At 46.4% G+C, this 16,628-nt stretch overlaps 1 protein-coding gene across 1 annotated transcript in view; it reads left to right on the top strand.

The window, feature by feature from the left end:
- Positions 1-14,711, top strand: part of CAPSL (calcyphosine like) — a 31,263-nt gene extending 16,552 nt beyond the window's left edge. The window contains exons 2-5 of the mRNA XM_036847856.1: positions 6,907-7,043; positions 10,454-10,631; positions 10,921-11,130; positions 14,382-14,711. Coding sequence (XP_036703751.1) covers positions 6,907-7,043; positions 10,454-10,631; positions 10,921-11,130; positions 14,382-14,483 — 627 coding nt within the window. The 3' untranslated portion in view covers positions 14,484-14,711. The remainder of the gene's footprint in view (positions 1-6,906; positions 7,044-10,453; positions 10,632-10,920; positions 11,131-14,381) is intronic.
- Positions 14,712-16,628: the final 1,917 nt, after the last annotated feature.

Genomic DNA, 16,628 nt, shown 5'->3' with positions numbered 1-16,628 from the left:
AAGGACCCCGAGGTGAGACAGAGGGGTTTTGTTTAAGACCCATGAGTGCCCTGCTTTGCTCTGCACTGCTGTCCCCTGCCCTCCTCTGCCATGAAATCCTTTCATCTCTCCAAGGAATCTCTTCCTTGAAGCCTTGTCTCTTCTTCATCTCATTTCGTAGTCCTTCTCTGAATTCCCAAAGCAATTTCTCAGCACCTTGCCGTAGCTGTTGAACACGGTGGCTTTGACAGAAGTGGAAATCAGTCTTGACTCTGCCACTGCCTCATGGTACATTTTCAGGCAAGAGACTTCTATTCAATAAGACCCTCCATGTGAATTGGCGTGCTGATGTGTGCAAAGTATCGAGCAAGGGCTTGGTCCCTGGCCTGGTTATAATGGTCATTACCTGTCCTCTGTTCATGCCTGCTTCTTACCCTGTGCTATTTTATAACCTTCCCTCTAGCCTTTCCCCTCAAGGTCTTGCTACTGCCACTCGAGGGTGACTTGGTGTCTCTTACGGCTGAGATTTTCAGGCTTTGGTGTGCGTTAGTTAAGACCATCTGGAAACGTGAAAATGCAGACGCCCAGCACTCACACCAAGAGATGCCAATTTGCTGTGTTTGGGGTGGAGGGTGGGCATCTTTATTTTTCCATGGTGGTCTCAGCACCCCTGCTGGGCCCAGGTCTTTCTTTACAGCAGGGCTTCACCTGAGCCTGACTGACATTTTGGACTGGAGAATTCTTCATTGTCAAGGGCTCTCCTCACATGTTTAGCAGCATCTCTGGCCTCTACCCACTAGATGCCAGCAGCGTCCCTCACCCCTGTTGTGACAACCAAAAATGTCTCCAAACATTTTCAAATGTCCCCTAGCAGGCAAGATCATACCTACTTGGGACCACAGCTCTATAATATCACCTGAAGAATTAGCACAGTCCCTCGCATAGCCAGAGGTGCTAAGGGTCTCTTTAGTTGAATACAGTTCAGCTGGGTTCAGTGAGGGAACTCTCACAATGTCAACAACATGGACACACACCTGTTATTACATTACACTTTTCCTGGGGTTTCCCAGTCTCCAGTTCAGAAACCAGGTCTCTCTTCAAACCGTCTAAATCTTTCATTTCAGTCTCAGGCTACTCTGAGCACTGGGATCTAATATTTATTCCAGAGAGGCACTTTCTAAGGGGAAACGTCCTGAGGAGCCACTTTGTTTGTTTGTTTTTTGCCATCTACCACATAGTAATAACCAGTTTATTGAATGGATTGGAGTCAGTAGAGATGGTTTAATTTTCTCAATCATTGCCTTCAAACATGTTCTGTTGTAACTAAGATCCACCTCTGTGTTGCTGGTTGTTGGTTGTACACTCGATCCAGCATGAGAGGGGGAGAGGGGATGGGAGGGAAAGAGGGAGGGAGGGGGAGAGAGAGGAGGGAAGGAGAGAGGGAGGGAGGATGTAATTCAGCGTATTACCACTAGAGGTCACCAAAGACAACCCAAAAAAGTGCTGCCTTGGGCTTGAGAGTTTCTCTCTTCCCCAAAGATTCCGCTCAAATTTTTCTCTGAATTCAGCAAGAGAAGTTCCATGAACCTGGCCAAGAATCATGAACAGACAGACCTCCATGCATGTTCAGCTTTCCATAACCCATTCCACACGATTCTCGAAAACCAGGCAGAGAGCTTTGGCAGCGGCAGGCAGCTGCGCGCCAGGACAGCGGGATGACGGAGCCTTAACCCGGAGCCTTAACGCAAGGAGGCCTGGTGACCATTGCCGCAAAGTCTCCTGTGACTTTCCTGCTGGCGGCTCCACTCAGCCTGTGCCCCCAAATCTCCAGGTCTCTGCCCCACGGGGGTGGGTCTGGGGAGCGGTAAGCAAGAGCTCTGGGTGGACCCCTGGGACCTCTCTCCCTTCGCTGCCCGGGCAGGTACTCTCCATCTCGGATCTCTTTATCTTCTCTGTCCCCACCGCCAATACCTCCTTCCAGGCAGCATGACCTCTCACCTGGTTGTCACGAGCGTGGTTTCACCTCCCACTGGTCAGCCTGTCCCACCCTCCTGTTCATTTCCCACACTTTATCCAGAGGGGTCTTTTACAGTACAAACTGTCGCCCTCTCACTTGAAACCCTTTGTGGTCTCCTGCTGCCCTCAGTACAGAATCCAGACTCGCTACCATGGTGTCTCAGGATCTTGGGGATCTGACGCCTGCTGACCTGCCCAGTTTCACGTGTCTCCAAATTTCCACTTTCCAAATTCCCTCCCAGCCTCCACGGCTCTATCTCACCCCCGCCCCTACATACACCCCTATTCTTCAGTCAGACTAAAATACTTGCGTTTCTCTAGTTACACTCCTTTCTCTCTCACTTTGGCCTTAGCACTTGGGAAATAGTGCTCTCCCTTCTCCTATCCCCGCGACCCTCACCCGGATGACCTCCACCCTCCTTTAAGATTAAAGGTTAGACATCAGCTCTTCCTCCGACAAATCTTGAGAAAGCTGCTTAGCCGCCTCTCCTGAGCTGCCGCGGCTCAGCTGTGGGATTGCTGTAAGCGCTGTCTGTGTTTCTCCCTCTTCCCCCCACTCCTAGCACAGTGCCCCGCACTTATTAGACGTCTGTTGAAGGAATGGACCGAACTGGCGCCTGATCCAGGGACCTGCGCAGACGCGGTGCGAACACTAGGTGGCGCTGCGGCCACGTGCATCGGAGGGCAGCCTCTTTCCTGCCTGGCGCAGGCCCGCCTGGATGGGCTCTGATGTCACCACGCGGGTTCCTCCGTGCTCAGAGAGGGTCTTCTGGAAGCAGGGACGCTTGTTCAGTGCTGTGATGCCGGTGACATATGTTTGGGAACAGGCTCTTGCCCTGGTGCCCTCATGCAAACTTCAGAAGCTCTGACTATGGCCTTTCTTCACCAAAACACTTCCCCATCCTTCCTTCTTCCAAAGCCCCCAGTTCTTAGCAAATTTTATGTTTCCTGCCTTGCTTACCTAGGGGACTTAAGTACTCAAGTTTACGATTCTAAGCTATTCATTCAAGGGCTTACTCCTTGGAGTAATCTGCTCCAACTGGTGCCTTGAAAATATCACATGATAAATATTAGCTGTTTGTTGATGAACTGGGTCATTAAATGATTAAAAAGAGTAGTTAACATGGGCATTTCAAGTACCATGATAGGCTGGGTGGCAGGAGAGAATGTAATTTTTTTCTGGATATATCAGATTAGACTCCAGAGGTAACTGCTGCATGGTCACTGGGTAGGGTCGGCTGCAGAGGTGGATCAGGGCGGGTGTTTTCCAGGACTCCACCCTGCTCTCCTCTGCGTGGGTGCCATCACATTGTGCTTTGAGATGCTTTTGCAGTATTTCTCAAAGGTGGTGGAGTACAAAGGGCCCTGCTTGGTCTGAAGCCCCGAGTTTCATTGTTGGCCAGGATTTTGGGGCAAGTTCCTTGACCAACACAAGCCCTAGTTTTCAAGTCGCCAGAGACAGGGGTGGCACTCGATGACCTTTCAGGGTCCTACAGTCCTAATGGTGTGTGAATTTCTGTGAGCCACACTGACCGTGGGACCTGGGCAAGTCGCCTGATTTTTGTGCTTGTCAATTTCTTTATCTGTGAAATATGAATCCTAGGAGTAATTAGCTCATAGGGTTTTTAAAAATTGAGATGAAATTCACATATGATGAAATCAGCTGTTAAAAAGTGTACCGTTCAATCATTCTGTTGTGCAACCACCAGCTATAGCGTGTCATTACTCCAAAAGGAAAGCCTGTTCCCGTTAAACAGTCACTCCCCATTGCCCCCTCCTCCTAGGCCTTGGCAACAACCCATGTGTGTTCTGTCTCTGAATTTGCCTCTTCTGGATAGTCCATATACAGTAAGTCCCCTACATACGAACCTTCAAGTTGCGAACTTTCAAAGATGTGAACGTGCGTGCCAGCCCCTGTATGCCGGATTACTGTACTTTTCAAGGTACTGTACTGTAAGATTAAAAAAGGTTTCTTTATTTTTAGTGTCTGTTTTTTATGTATGGATTATTTGTGTAAACCTATTACAGTGCAGTACTATATAGCCAATAGTACTAACTAGTATACAGTGCAGTACTAACTATAGTACTGCTAGTTGGGTACCTAGGCTAACTTTGTTGGACTTATGAACAAATTGGACTTACGAAGCGCTCTTGGAACAGAACTTGTTCGGATGTAGGGGACTTAGTGGAATCGTACAATATGTGACATTTTATGTCTGGCTTCTTTCACTGAGCATCACGTTTTTGAGGTTCATCCACTATCAGTACTTCCTTTTCGTGGCTGAATAATATTTCTCTGTGGGGACACACTGCATTCTGTTCATCCATTTGTCCACGGATGGACATTTGTGTTGTTTCCACCCTTTGGCTCTTGTGAATAGTGCTGCTGTGAACAGGGGTGTATGTGCATTTGTTAAAGTCCCTGTTTTCAATTCAGCTCAGAGGGTTTTTGTGAGGAATGGATGTGTGCTTACCACACAGGGGGAGCAGACAAACGTTAGCGATTGAAGTTGTTAACATTATCCTGAAGGCTTTCAAAGAGGGCTCCACAGGGCTTCTTTCTCTGGCCCTGTCTCTCGGATCCGGGAGCCAGACCTCACTTTCTTCCACTCTCTCCACTCCCTTTCTGCTGCTGTGGCTGGTGTGGGAAATCAGGGCAGGTAGAGGAGGGTGGGAAAGGCAGGGGAGAGGCAGCGGAAACGAGGATGCGGAGGAGAGCGGCTGGGACAACGAGTGAGCGAGTGGCGCTGAGTGACGGGGAGGGGCAGGAAAGACACAAGGTCCCCGGTGGATTTAGAGGGTGAGGAGGGCACGTGAGGGCTGCGTCCCTAGTTGCTGCTCTTTCAGTGGGAGGGGAGGGCCGAGGCTGGTTGCCGAAGAGGGTCAGGACCAGGGATGCCTCAGGCCAGGACCACGAGGGAGGGAGTGGAAGACAGCCGGACAGTGAACCGATGGCCTCGCGCGTGAATCCTGAGCACAGGATTCTGGGTGCAGCTGAGGGATTCTGTGGGGTGGAGTCAGGGCTGGAAGCTGGGGACAAGCTCTGGGAATTGTCACCTTGAGATCAGGTGACAAAGCAGTAACAGGCAAACTCAGGTTTAAGAAAGTGAATGCTGCCGGAAAGGCAACCGATCTCTGGAATTCCGGGAACCTCTGCTTTCAGGGCTGGAGGAAGCAAAGAAGGGTTCACATAACTTCAGGCGGAGCAGTTTCTTCCCGATGTGGAGCAAAGCGCTGGGGCCTAGACAGGCAAAGGCCTCCTCTTGGCCCGGCGTCCCAGAGAACTGAGAAGAGCCGCTCCCCTTTTCATCCCTGTGAGGGGCAAGGAGGTCGGAAATGTGCTTCCCCGAATCATCTGCTCTGGCCTCGGCTTTCAGTCTGAGATTCCCTCTCTCTAAAGTTAAATAACGAGAACTTTGTGGGGAGACCTTATGGGTTGTATCGGAGGGAACAGCCTTCGAGGGCGTGAGGGCTGCCATCGCTGATGGATGAAGTGCCAGCACGTGGGGGCTGGGGGGAGAGGGCAGCCTCGGAGTCAGTGGCAGAAGCCTTCTAACACCAGTTCTTCCTGCACCCTGAATGCTGTTTTTTTGCACATCCATCAAGCTCTCTTGCTCCTTTCATTCACAACTCACCCTAAAAAAGAAATTTCGGGCTTCCCTGGTGGCGCAGTGGTTGAGAATCTGCCTGCCAATGCAGGCGACACGGGTTCGAGCCCTGGTCTGGGAAGATCCCACATGCCGTGGAGCAACTAGGCCCGTGAGCCACAACTACTGAGCCTGCGCGTCTGGAGCCTGTGCTCCGCAACAAGAGAGGCCGCGACAGCGAAAGGCCCGCGCACCGCGATGAAGAGTGGCCCCCGCTCGCCGCAACTAGAGAAAGCCCTCGCACAGAAACGAAGACCCAACACAGCCAAAAATAAAAATAAATAAATAAATAAAAAAGAAATTTCTAGAATCCCCCATTTACTGGGTCAGTGGGCTCATAAGAAGATAAGTGTTTCTGGAGCAGAGCTGGAATTTCAAGGTCATTTAATCCAATCCTTTCATTTAACAGAGCAGGAGGAATTGGAGGCCCTGAGATTTGTTCCGACCTCACCAGGAGTGCGTTGCCGTCAGGCCTAGATCCCGGGCCTCCAGGCTCCCAGCGTGCGGCTTTTCCACCGTTGTGTGTGTTCTCAGAGCCCCAGCCCGGCTGCAGGGTCAGTACAGTTCGTTACGTTGCTCAGAGACCTCGCAGGGGGTGCTGCTTCCCTGCATCTATCCTCTGTCTTATTTCTGAATATTTAAAACACAAAAGCCAAACTGTAGAAAAAGGATATATCTGTTCTTCAGGAGAGAGAGTCTACTTACCTTTTTTCTTTCCTGAGAACCTAGTTAGGTGTTAATGCACACTAACAAATTAATACAAGAAAACATACTAATTACTGGTAGGAATCATCAAAGCCCAATACTGAGAATCTCAGTGAAGACAGAAGCAACAAAAATGAATCTTTAGACCAAAAAGGAGAATATTAAATCTGGAGTCAAAGGGAATATGGAAAATTCTAAATAAAAGAATAAAGCATATAAGATTGGCTCAAAAAGAGTTTGGTGAAATGAGACTTATTTTTTATGGTGGGAGGAGTGCTTCTGAAAGATGAAAGCGTATCGGGGATGGCTGTATATTTAAAACTATTGTCCAGGCCAGAGATCAGAGGTTGTCAGGACTAGATAAGCAAGTAATAAATATGACAGGACATAGTTGGTGTAGCTGAAAATTGGAAAGTCTAGGAGGTTTGAGAAAGTTCTCGTGAAGTGCGTGAGAGAGCGTGCTGTGAATTTCCTTCTCAGCGAGGCTGTGGTCACCCTGCCCTGTCAAAGGCAGGCGAGGAGGCCTGAGCCCCGCTGACTCGAATGGATTCCCTCTCAGATGGCGGGGACGGCACGCCACGACCGAGAGATGGCGATCCAGGCCAAGAAGAAGCTCACCACGGCCACTGACCCCATCGAAAGGCTCCGCCTGCAGTGCCTAGCCAGGGGCTCCGCGGGCATCAAAGGACTTGGCAGGTAGGACCTGGGCTGTGGGTGGTGGGAAGGTGGAGGAGGAAAGCAGGGTGCAGCCCAATGAGGCGAATTCTGGCTGTGTGACCTCGGCACTCGCTCACTTCCTCCTGGGTTCTCAGCTCCTTGTTTGTAAAATGCAGAGTTTGGAAGCACTGATCTCTGAGGTCCCCTGTGACAATTTTTTGGTTCTTAAGTGCAGCTACTGGGACAACTCGAGGTGAAGGTAGAAGCGTGTCTAGGTATTAGAGACACCTAGCAGGGCAATGAGAGAAACACTCCCTAAAGCTGTGACAATAGGGGCCGAATGATCCCAGGAGATTGGAAATAGTTCTCTACGTTATACGCTAGGACCTTGTTGTTTATCCATTCTAAATGTAAGAGTTTGCATCTACTAACCCCAAAATCCCAGCAGGGTTCAGGAGAGGCTGAGAAATGCCTTCTGTATGCCCAGAAAAGGAACTGGATATGCTATAAAAGTGTTCACTGAGCTTAGGGTCAGAGGTTTGGTGTGAATAAAAATGGAAAGTTCTTTAGTCTTAAATTAGGGGCCGAATTAGAAGAGGGAGGAAGGAATACTGATTTAGATGCAGTTGCAGGTTTTGGAGTTCCTCTTGCAGCAGTGGTGTCTCCATCACTTCCAGGGGCTTCGGAATTGCCTGTCAGATAATCAACAGCTCGCTGCCCATGGGATTCCCCCAGCTCCATAGGAGAACAGCTTCTGTTCCTGGCCCTCTGAGAGTGGAAGTAGTCCTCAGGACTGAGAAACCCGAGTGGAAAGAGATTGTAAGCCTCCCGAGGGCAGGTCCTGAGCATTATCTCTTTCCAACAGACTAAATCCAGTGCCTGCCATGCGCCAGGCATTGTGACATCTTGGGGGATTCATGGGTGAACAAGCCTTCCCCAGGGCTCATGGAGGACTTAGACTCAGGACACTGAGAGCCACAGAAATGGGAATCCTCCTGGTGGGAGAGTTATATGTTAGGGAAATGCAGGATGCCACGCCAGGGGCCTCCAACCTCCCATCTAGAGGCTGTGGCAGGCTTCACTTCCAGCAGGGTACTGAGCACTGGAATGTCACTCTCCACAGTCCCCCAAATCTCAGACCAAGCTGAGCTCTGTCAGAAGCCCAGGCTGTAGCCAGACTGTCACCGTCCCACTGGAAGACCAGTACCACTTCCCTTTAATATTGCATCACTCCGCCCTCTACCTCTTTCATCCTGGGGCCACATCCTTGTCCTCGGTGCAAACCCTTCATGACCACCACCCTCTCATCCACTTCCTGGCCCATTCAATTGAATGCCTCCTGCCATCTATGCCGTCTCCACCCCACACCCCTACCAGCCCTCCCACCGTGAACCAGTTTGTCGTGAACAGACACCGTCTTATCCTTGGCCCTTTGCTTGAACGTGCCCTCTCCCGCCTCGCCTTTACTGGCCTTGCCCTTCCCTAAATTTCTCCTCAGCTCAAGGGTTGGCCGCCCTTTCCCCCTTTTTTTCTTATTATTAGACTGGGATTTTGTTTCTTTGGGGACCACAGAAGTAAAGTGCCATTTTCAACATGTCAAATGACGGATGCATGCGTACTATCAACATGATTTATCACTACTGATGTTGACCTTGGTCACCTGGCTGAGACATTGCCGGTCTGGCTTCTCCAATGTGGAGTTACTCTCCCCGCTGCCTTTCCATGTTGGACTCTTTAAAGGGAAGTCTCTATGCAGAGTCCTACTTAGGGTGTGGGGAGTCGGCTTTCCTCCTTCAGGACAGAGAATGAGCATAATTTATTTGAAATTCTTCTGCAGGAGAAACTTCTCTCCTCTCACATTTATTTATTCAATCATTTACTTAAACCAATATTAACTCATGGATATTTATTTTATACTTTGGGTTATAATTGAACACTTATTGCTCAAATTGTTCCAGTTTTGGCCTTGGGAGCTCTTCAGTTGGCTTCTGTGTCCCTTTGATGTATCCGCATCAGTGTAGGGTTTTTTCCCCCTTACTTTCTGGTATAAGATACTCCAGTCTCATCTTGCATATTTCCTGCCCCAATTCTAGAATCAGAGATTTCTCCAAGAAAGTCAGATACTTTTACTGGAGAATTGTATTAGAAACCAAGATCTAGGCTCTAGATGTGCTGGTTCTTACTGGGTTGTTACTTCTAGGTCCTCTTAGCTAGAACAAGGAAATATATGTTTATACTAACCCGTGGGTGTATGTATATGTATATATGTATGTAATCGTGTATACATTATATATTAATCATCTATGTTTATAACATGAGTTCATACTGATGTCTCCAACTCAATCCTCTACCACATGGATCAGATCCTTCTAGCTTACTGCCCTAGCTTATCTATAAATCCCCATTCCAACAGCGAGAAGCCTGGCTCCCACCATCCACCAGCCATTCATTTAACTGTTCAGTGCTAGGGTACCCGTATAGCAATATGATAATTGTTAACCCATATCTCCACAGGAAATATCTTTATCAACTAGAGTACAGAGCTTATGTGCAGTTCTTTTTGTCTTTAGTCTTACAAACTCTACTCATTTCCAGAGTTACTTAAGTCGGCATCTTCATCTCCCCATCCCCCTTCGGTGAGATTGCCTCAAACTTTTATACAACAGTTAGATTCTCTTGTCACGGTCTGCATTCCTTCCTGGGATCCCCTGACCTCCTAACTAATTTTAATGTACACATTAAAGTGCACTCTTTGTACTGTGAGGTTCTATGGGCTTTAGCAAATGCATGTCCTGTATCTCCCATTACAGTATCATACAGAGTAGTTTCACTGCCCTCAAAATCCCCTGTGCTTCACCTAATCTTTCTCCCCTTCCCTTCATCTTTTTTACCACCTTTATAGTTTTGCCTTTTTCAGAATGTCATATAATTAGAATCATACAGAATATATATTTTTAAATTTTTATTTATTTATATTTATTTTTGGCTGTGTTGGGTCTTTGTTTTTGTGTGAGGGCTTTCTCTAGTTGCGGCGAGCAGGGGCCACTCTTCGTCGCGGTGCGCGGGCCTCTCACTATCGCGGCCTCTCTTGTTGCGGAGCACGGGCTCCAGACGCGCAGGCTCAGTAGTTGTGGCTCACGGGCCTAGTTGCTCCGCAGCATGTGGGATCCTCCCAGACCAGGGCTCGAACCCGTGTCCCCTGCATTGGCAGGCAGATTCCCAACCACTGCGCCACCAGGGAAGCCCCAGAATATTTTTAAAGGTTTGTTTTCTTTTCCGAGAGACTGGGAAGAGGCTCACTAAATTTGGGAGGAGGGTACAGAGAAGAATCTAAGACTCGTATTTTACTTCAGAAAAACCTTGAGAGTGGTTTTCTTTTGAAATCTTTATCCTTACACCTTGTTCTTTGTGTTTTTTCTTCTTTTTTTGTATGTGTATATTACCTTCAGAGTGTTTCGAATTATGGATGACAATAACAACAGAACCCTTGATTTCAAAGAATTTGTGAAAGGGTTAAATGATTATGCTGTGGTCATGGAAAAGGAAGAGGCAGAAGAGCTTTTCCGGAGGTTTGATAAAGATGGAAACGGAACAATAGACTTTAATGAATTTCTTCTCGCATTAAGAGTAAGTGGTCCCATGAATCACCGTATCTACTGGGTTTGGCTTTCGAATGGTTTGGGTTGGCTATTGTGAGGCTTGGTTTTCAGAAGCTGTTAGCACACCATGGAGAAGACTGGCAGGAGAACGAGTACAGGCTTAGGGATCTTTTGGAGCAGTCGTAATGCACATCATCTAACGGCACACAAACAATTGCCCATCACTGAGAGGAATAAGATGTTTCATCACAGATGATACAGGAAAAGCTCATCTGCTTGTGTATGTCTGTGTATGTGTTTTTCTTCTATGTATCTAGCCTCCAATGTCCAGAGCCAGAGAAGAGGTAATTATGCAAGCTTTTAGAAAGTTAGACAAGACTGGAGATGGTGTGATAACAATTGAAGATCTTCGTGAGGTGTACAGTGCAAAACAGCACCCGAAGTACCAAAATGGAGAATGGACGGAGGAGCAAGTGTTCCGGAAATTTCTGGATAACTTTGACTCACCCTATGACAAAGATGGAGTGGTGAGTGAAAGAGCTTAATCTAGTGAAATTTCTTCTATCTGATCTGTAATTGTAAATGGGAAACAGGCCCAAAACCTTAAAAATACTTATACCATATTTTTTATAAATAGAAGTAAAATGTTGCCTTGGTGACCATCTAGAAAGCTGAGAACAAAAGTAATAAAAATGTGTGTGTGTGTGTACGTGCACATATATTGGTAGGGGAGTCACATACAGCTAAATACTCATCATCTGAAGACTGTGGTATTTTGGTTAAATGCTCTATTTCATGGTTGCCGTATTTACCATACACAGCTAGCCTAATTCCGGTGAATTTGATGATAATAACATATATTTAACTTGAAAATGAGACCATAATTCAATTTTGGAGAACATGATTCACAGAGCATTTCAGGATGCTGCATGCCTTTTTCATACACCCTTATGAGCATCATTTGTCATCACACTTTGCTGCATGGAAATGCCATTTCAGGGAAGCGTTCAGCAAAGGGAATGCCAGATAACAGAATTCACTTTGATTTAATCTTTGGTGGGCTTTGAGATGAACTTGCATTTCTAAACTCCAGTGAACTTAAGGACAAAAGCAACCACGCATCTCCAATAACTGGTGTCTTCAAGTTACAAATGTGTCACTTGGTAGGGTAAGGAATTATATCTCCATAACTGTGTCTAGGCTCAGATGGAAATGTCCTCTGTCTTTTATCAACAGCCAGAAATGGGATTTTTAACCCAAGATCAGTTCTGCCCTGAGGTGTCCTGAAGGTTATGGTTATGGGGAAGGGAGTTCCCTGCATGGCTGAGGCAGCAGAACCCTGGGGAGGGTTACTCCTGACCCCTTGGCCACACAGGAAGGATTAGTGGGAAGTGAGCGGGAAGCAGAGATGGTAGAAAGAAACAAGCCTTCTCATCCTGAAGGGAATTTCCCCCAATTGTTTCTTTCCGTGAAACTTCGTGGTGAGTCCTATGAGTGAGGGGAGAAGAGGGTAGGAAGGAGATCTTTCTGTCCTTTCTGCTGACATTTTCCTGCCAGGGACAGAGAAATACCCTCCATTTTAGCCTGAAGTGATTGCAGAAGTGGATAAAAAAGGAGCCTAGATTCTGTCGGGCAGCCAAATGCGTAGGGACAGAAACAGCAGAACCGTATGTTTTCTTCCCATATGGCTGGCCTTTGATCTCTGAGATGGTGGTGGAAAAATAGTCAACTGCCATTTCCCCAAATTAGCCCAACTCTACATGGGATCCCAGGGTGTATTTACCTCTTTTTTGCAGGTGGTTCCTCCTCGTTGCTGGGGAAACCTCAGCTGCCCTTTTCTCTAACCCAAGTCAAAGTAGCCAGTTGTTGTGATTCAGCTGATTTAAAGCTCCCACCCCATTTCTTTTGACATTTATCTTCTCAAGCCACATTAGGTTCTCAGATACTCGTAAGGGTTACTGGGGTTTTTAGCAGTTACAGCATTTGATGTCACCTGAATTTCACAGACCTTGCATAAATCCCCAGCTCTGTGTACGCTCACCATCTGGGGAACGGATTCATAATGCAGGTTGCTGGCTGCCCTGAAGAACTGCAGAATCTGATTTTTCTGGCTGGGCGTCGGGGGAACAGATGAAGCTCAAGGACTTACAGTTTTAATAAGTATCCCAAATGACTCTTATTCACATTTGTATTTGAGATCCTTGCCTCTAAAAGATTCAGAAGTGCCTGATTTAATGACTACATATATTATGCCCAGGAACCTCATTTAGCATAATTATGAATCTAAGGAATATTTATTGAGTACTTACTGTCTCCCAGCCATTGTGCCAAGGACTTTACGGGGATATTCCATTTAATAGACATAATGAAAATGTTTCTGAAAAGTGATATGCGATTCACACTTTTCCACGTTGAATCATTTTAAATGCACAAGGAACTGTCAGTATAAAGGAACTCCAGATGGAGCTTAAGGTTGGATAACTGGGGAATGCAAAGGAGGACAGAAATAAAGAAATGCAAGAAAAGAGACATTAATGGTATTCTAATTTTTACCAAAGCTATGTACATATATTATTTAGTTCTACTTCCAGACACTGATAAGCGCAGCTCAATTAGTAGCTCCATTCAACGCCTTTCTTCCTACTACTTTTTGCTATTTTGGGGGGACAGGCAGGGGCAAGAGGTCAGTACAGGGAGAGAACTGTGGATCCTGAGACTTTTTTCTCTGTTCACTTATAATTTCAGCAAAAAAAGTAAGTGGGTCATTCAGCTCATGTGATTCTTGGAAGAGATAGCTACGTTCCCAAAGACTCGGTGGGAGAGGAGTTTGCTGTCATGGACCAGAAAGGGGTTTTGAATTGTTTACGGATTTCACTTTTTGTGATGTTTTCAATCTCTCACGACACTGAAATTTGAGGGCTAGCTAGAAAAACAATAAATTTCCAAAACAGCCATCATTATTGTGTCTGCATTCTCTCATATAAGCAAGTCTATACTGGGGGCTAAATTCACTGGTTATAGAGATCAAACCAGAGGACAATTATTTCCCTCAATCAACCAATTGTGTCAGCCAATATGGTTGAATTAGAGTGTATGTTTCACCTCCACCTATTAAAGAATAAATTGGTAACAGTTTTTTCTTTTTTCTGAAAGGAAAGGAAAGTAAAATCCTAGCACAGATAAAAGTATTAGTTGAAACAGGCATGGGAGAAGAGAGAACCCAAGGGGACATGGAGCAGGGGGTATCTTTTTAACTTCCTCTGTGCCTAGAATGGGTAATATGTATCTTAAGAAAAGCATGAAGCCAAGGAGTGTTTAACAAGAAATCTGTTTCCTTACCCATAAGACCGAGCTCCATTTTTTGAAAGGTAAAACATTTCTTGTCTTGACACAAGGACATGAGGTGATGTTTCTGACGTGTCACAGAAAGACGGTATTCACTGTGGTTAAAGAAAACTTGTTTCTTATTCTGAGTTTCACTCTTGCTTACCTGAACAGATGGGCTTCTGCTCTTAAAGGAAGACGAGACCTGTATCTCACTTTCCATTTAGGTTGGTTTGGAAATTTTCAAGACTTTCTTCCCCTCTCTCCCCTCGGCCACCCCCTCGCTCCATCCTCAACCTCATTTTTTCTCTTATTCTAGATCTGTTCCTCAGCTGTGTCCCTAAAAAGCCTCCTTGACTGAAATTTCCCTCCCATTTACAGGTCCTGGAGATGGGCCTCCACTGAAATGGTGAGAAGCAAAGTTTTGTTTTCGTTTCTAACTTTTCCGCTGCAGGTGACCCCCGAGGAGTTTATGAACTACTATGCCGGGGTGAGCGCTTCCATTGACACTGATGTGTATTTCATCGTCATGATGAGAACTGCCTGGAAGCACTAAATGTATGACCTGGGGGCCAGGGATTTGAGTGCTGCCATGTGGCTCCAAATGATTAAACATCATCTCAAAACCAGGATCATAGCTGAGTTCATGTTCACTCCAGGGTTTCTTCCGTGCTCACATACACTGCATTTTCTAGGGCAGAAATGAAGACACTAAGTATTTAACTGTGACTTCTCTGAGGCTGCTTCTTTAGCTCTAAAACAGGAATTAGTTAAAACAAGGTCCGAAAATCTCCTAGAGCCAGGCTGATATATTCAGGTGTCTAATAAACATTAGATTTCTTCCTTGGCCATTAATAAAAGTCTAAGTATTATCCCCCCCATGCACCCAGAGTGTTTCTCTATATCCTATTAGATGGTCCATTTCTAGGTGGAAGAATTCACCTATTTTTATGAATGACTGTAAATCTTCACGTGCCTCAGTCCCAATCTGGGGACCAGAAGGAGACCTCACGTTGGCCTCTATTTCTATAACTGAATGTTGAGTTTCTCTGGCTGTGGTTTCGGGAAGCCTCTGTTTGGCGGATAGATTTAAAATGACTTTTTTGGGTCATTTTAAAGGCTGGTGTGAGGCTGGAGACCATTTCCTTGAGCAGTAGAGCCAGGACTGTTTCTGTGGTTAAATTCTGAGGCTGGGCTGTGCTCTCAGAATTTATGTGGGACATCTCAACTGTGAGTGGGCAGATCATATCAGTGGTCTGCTGGAATATTCATCTCTCCCCTCCCTGCTGTTGGCCCATCACGCTGAAGTTCCCACCAGCACAAGGAGGCGGGGCATGGCATAGACTAGGATCACAGGCGCACTCCAAAGCAGGTTTTCCATCCTGACACTTCGTGTCTCAAAGCCTTCTCCTCCAGGTCTAAGCTTTGGCTTCATATTGTTGATGTGTGAGCATCTCCCCAGGAAAGGCTTCTAAGCAAAGGTAGCCTCTGCTGATGGAAAGTAGATACTGAAACTGCAGCTCTCTCTTTGTGTGTTCTGTTTCTGGGCCAGAGATAAAAAACACGGTGACTAACCCTCTGGCTATGGTGCTGGAGGGAATGACCTTGTTACTCAGGGACAGTCCTTTTTGTCACTCTGTCCCTGGCTGCACTCATTCCCTGGTTTGGGGACATAGATTGGGGTAATTTTTCCCTTTATGATCTTATGTATTTAAGTGGCTCTGGATTTAGTGTCGGAACACGCTTGTCATTTTTTGTATCAATTCGTTTGTTTACTTTTTACTTCGCAGATTTGGAAGTTGGGATCAGGATATACATTGATTTAAGAATTGTGAAAACAGACGTTTCCAGATGAGAATGATAGCAATCAACAAAGAGGATGCGCTGCTCTGTTTATTGTTGAGAAGCTACACTCTCAGTTCCCCTGGTGACAGGCTGGAAAAGAGACCTTTTGCTTGAGGATGAGCGCATCCTTATATCACGGGAAGCTAGCTTTTGTTTCTCAAATTAATGGCGCAAGTCTGGTTTTCCATTGGATTTATTATGTAGGCTTATGTAGACGGTGGCAGTCCAAAAGATGCCAAGTATTATGAAGAAATATGTAGGAATGATGTAGAAAGCCAGAAGAAACTATGAAGAAATGGACAGGAAAAATATCCATGTCTTCCACAGCCTACACCTTGCAGATTGTGACTAAGGAGAGGCCCCCGGTTATCTGGGCATGGTGGGTTTCAAGCCTGCTGCTCTAGATGATTTGTGTCTTTGATTCTGGGAATGACTCATGCCTCTGCTTAACTGGGGCCATAGAATTAGCATGTGATTCTGAAGAAGGACTAGATTGCAGCTATCAGCTTCGTCTTCCCCAGTAGCACTTTGCTTCCTGTCTAATTGGGGCACAGGACACTGCTATCAGGTTTCTGATAATCCATGCCTCACAGTGTATTGGGTCACACTAAGTCACCTCCCTTCTAGCAGGTTAGGTTCTGGACTGCAGCGAGGATTCCACCACGGACCCCTCGCCCTCCGGACACCAGATCTAATAACCTGATGGTCAAGGATCACTGCACTCCTGTTCTCGGTCTTAACCTGTGATTTCTGGCCTAGCCAGCAATCACTCATTATTTAAATCTATTCCTTCTGGTAGCAGTGGGAGGGACAGAGAAGGGTCATTAAAAAAATTTGCTAATATTTTTTCTCTGTA

This window comes from Balaenoptera musculus, chromosome 3 (genome assembly GCF_009873245.2).
Source record: "Balaenoptera musculus isolate JJ_BM4_2016_0621 chromosome 3, mBalMus1.pri.v3, whole genome shotgun sequence".
Classification (NCBI taxonomy): domain Eukaryota; kingdom Metazoa; phylum Chordata; class Mammalia; order Artiodactyla; family Balaenopteridae; genus Balaenoptera; species Balaenoptera musculus.
The sequence above is the reverse complement of the archived record's forward strand: the minus strand, read 5'-3'. Positions and strand labels throughout refer to the sequence as shown.